This window comes from Nicotiana tabacum, chromosome 13, assembly GCF_000715075.1.
Source record: "Nicotiana tabacum cultivar K326 chromosome 13, ASM71507v2, whole genome shotgun sequence".
Lineage (NCBI taxonomy): Eukaryota > Viridiplantae > Streptophyta > Magnoliopsida > Solanales > Solanaceae > Nicotiana > Nicotiana tabacum.
Genome location: NC_134092.1, coordinates 101,927,308 through 101,931,341, shown reverse-complemented (window position 1 = coordinate 101,931,341; position 4,034 = coordinate 101,927,308). Strand labels below are relative to the sequence as shown.

Here is a 4,034-nt window from a genome sequence, read left to right as displayed (position 1 = left end):
TAGTTCTATACTACATTGGCAAAAGCCTCGATAATCTCAAAAAACATTAAATTCATTTTTCTAATAGGTAAATTACTACTACTACTAGTATTAAACGAAATCTCCGCTAGCATATTTGATTTTTTTTGTAAGAGGGGAAATTTGCGGCCGCTACAACTCCTGTCACAACTTTTGTGCGTATTGGGTAAACCTCCCCTGTGTAATAACCTGCAAAACATACAAGGGATGTAAACCGCACTAGGCAAGTCCATGTGCGACATGTTCAACCCAAAAGATATTGAAATATATTTAATTTTATTTCATTTTTCTAATAGGTAAATTATATTTATTTTTTCTAATATGAGCTTAGGTGAATCAAGTGACTTTTTTTCAAATCATATATATTTTATTTTATATTTAATTATATATTCAATTATTATTATTATATATTAATTTAAAATCGTTATTATTTTCTCATGGACATGAAAATTCCATAATAGAGAAAAGAATTCGTCGAAATTTGAAAGGTCAAAAGACAATAGGACACTGTGGGGTACTCTTACAATATTTTCGAAAACAATAGCAGTCAAATTTTTGCTACTTCTATATAGAAAGGCAAATTCCTCGACGATCCCAAGTCCCAACATAAAACAAAGTCCTATTATTATTAGGAGAAATCTTGTTCGCAATCATGCATTTTTCTTGATTTGCTCTTTTCTACAAATCAAAATCCAATAGACCCTAGCGCCCTATACTCTACATCATCCCTCTTTGCAACTTCCACGCCGCCCTCATGGAAAGAAATTGAAACAACCATTTATCTTGCCTTTTAAACTGATTATAAGATGATGATGATGGCGGCGGTAGTAGTTTTTTAGCATTGGTTTTAAATTGAGATTTTGATAAAGAAAAAAGAAAAAAAATGTGTCAGATTTTGGGAATAGAGGGTGGTGATTTGTTGTTGGTGCCGCCCACAAACTTTTCTGCGGTTGAAGATAACTGCATTTATAGATCTGGGTTTCCTCAGCCTTCCAATTTCACCTTTCTTCAGTCCCTCAATCTTCGGTCGATCATGTTAGTCCTTTTCTTCTTTCTTGGGGAAAAAGAAATCTTTTTTTTTTATGAATTGCTAATTTCTGTTGTTCTTTTGTTGGGTTTGTGTTAAAGATTTTGTTTTGTGTAGTTAGTGATTTTAGTTTTTGTGGTTTGTGTTTGCAGATATTTGTGCCCTGAGCCTTATCCTGAGGAAAATTTGGAGTTTCTTCGAATTAATAATATCAAGCTTTTCCAATTCGGAATTGATGGTACTAAGGTAATCCTTTTTGTTTTTCTGTTGTCAATTTCCTCAAGTTGTTGCCTTTTTTATCTGAAATTCTTTGTTGATTATTTGAGGGGATGTAGTTCTGTTTATTGCTGTTGTTTCATGATTAATTTGATGTTTTCTTGGTTTATAAAAATGAAATTCAACAAAAGCTGTGAGAACTTTTCTATCCTCGTTATGTATAATTGAGGGGATTTTGTAATTGAGATATTTTATTCTTTCCCTTCGTTTAATGTAATCTTTTGTTTTTTTATTATGTTGGTGGCTTATGGGTATTAATTATGATTAAATAGAATGGAATAAATGGTTGTTGGAATCTAAATGGTCACTCTAACTTTTTCCTTCTTGAAATTAGTTCCTAAAAAGTTGCAGTTTTAGGAACCATTACTGCAAACTTAACGGTTAATTTGTATTTGATTTTTGGTCATTGCTGCTTAGTTCAAAGTTAGATTGAATTAGAGTTCTAATTCTTTGGTAAAGAAAAGAAAAATAGATTGCATTAAAGTCAACTACTATTTCTCTAAAGTTTTCAGCATCAAGATTTAGCCTCATGATATTTTCTTTTTTCTAATATTGGATGAAAGTTTACATGCTTAGAGATTGTCTTTTTTTCTCTATTTTGTGGCATCGATATTCGTTTTTCTTTTTCTTTTATGGTGATTAGGGTCTGCAGCATACTATTATGTTGATATTAAAAAATCGCACAAAGAAACTTGTTAATGTTAATTTTTTATCTGAATGCGCCAGTGGTATAAACTTTTGATATCCATTTTGCGTTAGTATTGCTTTGTAAAATGGAACCTTTTTCCATTCAGGAGCCATCAGCTATGTCCAGCAGTGCTATAACAGAGGCTCTGAAAGTGATAACTGGTAAACAATCTATCGCACTCTATTTGTCATGTTTAAAGGGATATTAATTCCCATTACATGAATTTTTACTGTCTCTTTTTTGTTTTGGTCTTTAGATGTCAGAAATCACCCAGTTCTCATCCACTGCAAGCGCGGGAAGGTACATAATCTTCATCTTTTCTTGTTTGGGTAGTTCTTATGTGTGTGTTTTTTGCGCACCATTGGCTTTGGTGTCTATGCTTATCTTCTAAGTGCTCGGGGAATTTTGCCCGTGTTAATAGATGCACATTGCTGTACGTATACCACTAATATATCTTCTGGTAATATGTATGGAATCTGTTGATTCATTGTGTTGTCTCTCATGTTAAATTTTGATTGTATATGATATCTATCTGGCTATCGTTTTCTTTTGAATTTTGAGCATCATAGTTGTTTTCTTCTAGTGAAATACAAAGACTATAATTTCTTCATAACTAATTCCAATTCGCGTGCTATGGTTGTAACAAGTTAGAATTTTGTCGTGCAGCACCGAACTGGTTGTCTTGTCGGGTGCCTGAGGAAATTGCAGAACTGGTGTATGTCTGCTGTTGTTGAGGAGTACAAACATTTTGCCGGCACAAAATGGAGGGAAACAGATCTCAAATTTCTGGAGAGTTACGACGTTTCATGCATAAGGCATTGTCTCGAGAGCATTATCTATAGGTACTATGGCGCGAAGAAGAGGCGCTTGCTATACAGCGAAGAAAGTCTGCAGAAGTCACAGATGACTTCAGTTTTATAGAACGGGATTATCCATCTTAATTTTTAGCCTGGATTGGATTTCCCATCGCTCTTTATTCCTTTTAAGTTTCTTTCTTTTTAGCCATTACACACTGCGTCAGATCACACCAATTTGTTTCGGATGCTATATTTTGCGCTACTCCTTTCTTCCTTTCCCTCTTCTTCTGAAACCAGAAATATTAATTTCTGCGTAGATTCTTGTTCTTGTACATTACTTAGTCACTCTTCATATTAAACAACTAAAAAAATTCAGTTTAAGCTTTATGGTATAAATATTGGATTGAGATGAGCGTGTGCCGACATTGATGGACTCATATAGCTGACCCAATTGCTTTGCTTTGGATTGAGGCATAGTCATAGTAGTTATAAGTAAAGAGTTTAAGGCATATAGGTGAGGTAAAATGACTCATGGCCACTTAAATCGTTTGTCATCCCGGTATATAAACTTACACTTTTCCATTTTAGCACCTTAACTCACATATACACACATTAATAAACACATGACTGTGCGTGGTCCTCAAGCGCCATGACCCAAATGATGTCACATACTTATCCTCTTACTAATTGCCATGTGTAATTTATGGGTCATATTTAAAAAAAAATTAATGTACTCACAAAAATTTTATTTCTTGTCCATTCTCTTCGTCTAGGACGACACGGAGCCACCATTTTTCACAGTAAATCCACCATTTTCAATTGTAAGAATCCAAATTTGATCCTTCAGATTCCAATCATACCTCAGTAAAAGAATTAGCTTAAAAATGGTTATAACACTCTCGAAAAGACCCCCAAAATTATTCCGGCGAGATTGACGCTGGTAAAAATGGCAACCATACAAAGAATAACCAAAAACCGTCACTGCTTCACCTTTTTGCCACCTTCCTTACCACTTTATCTTCGTCATCTCCTTTTCAACAAGCCCACTAACAATAGACCAAATAAATCTGAAACGCCACCATTTCACTACTCTTTGCCACCAAAATTAAGAAAAGAAAAAAGAAGAGACGAGCAATAACCAAATCGATATAATTTTCTGGTTGTAGAGGAGTTTGAGGGTGTTGGAAAACAAAAGGAAGGGAGGAGAGAGGAAGCTGGGAACGGGAAT

At 34.2% G+C, this 4,034-nt stretch overlaps 1 protein-coding gene across 1 annotated transcript; it reads left to right on the top strand.

The window, feature by feature from the left end:
* Positions 1–608: 608 nt before the first annotated feature.
* Positions 609–3,202, top strand: LOC107772736 (inositol diphosphatase DSP3). The gene is made up of 5 exons (XM_016592214.2): positions 609–1,053; positions 1,198–1,291; positions 2,116–2,170; positions 2,266–2,309; positions 2,676–3,202. Exons 1-5 carry the CDS (start codon positions 902–904, stop codon positions 2,928–2,930), a joined length of 600 nt encoding a protein of 199 aa, XP_016447700.2. The 5' UTR covers positions 609–901; the 3' UTR covers positions 2,931–3,202.
* Positions 3,203–4,034: the final 832 nt, after the last annotated feature.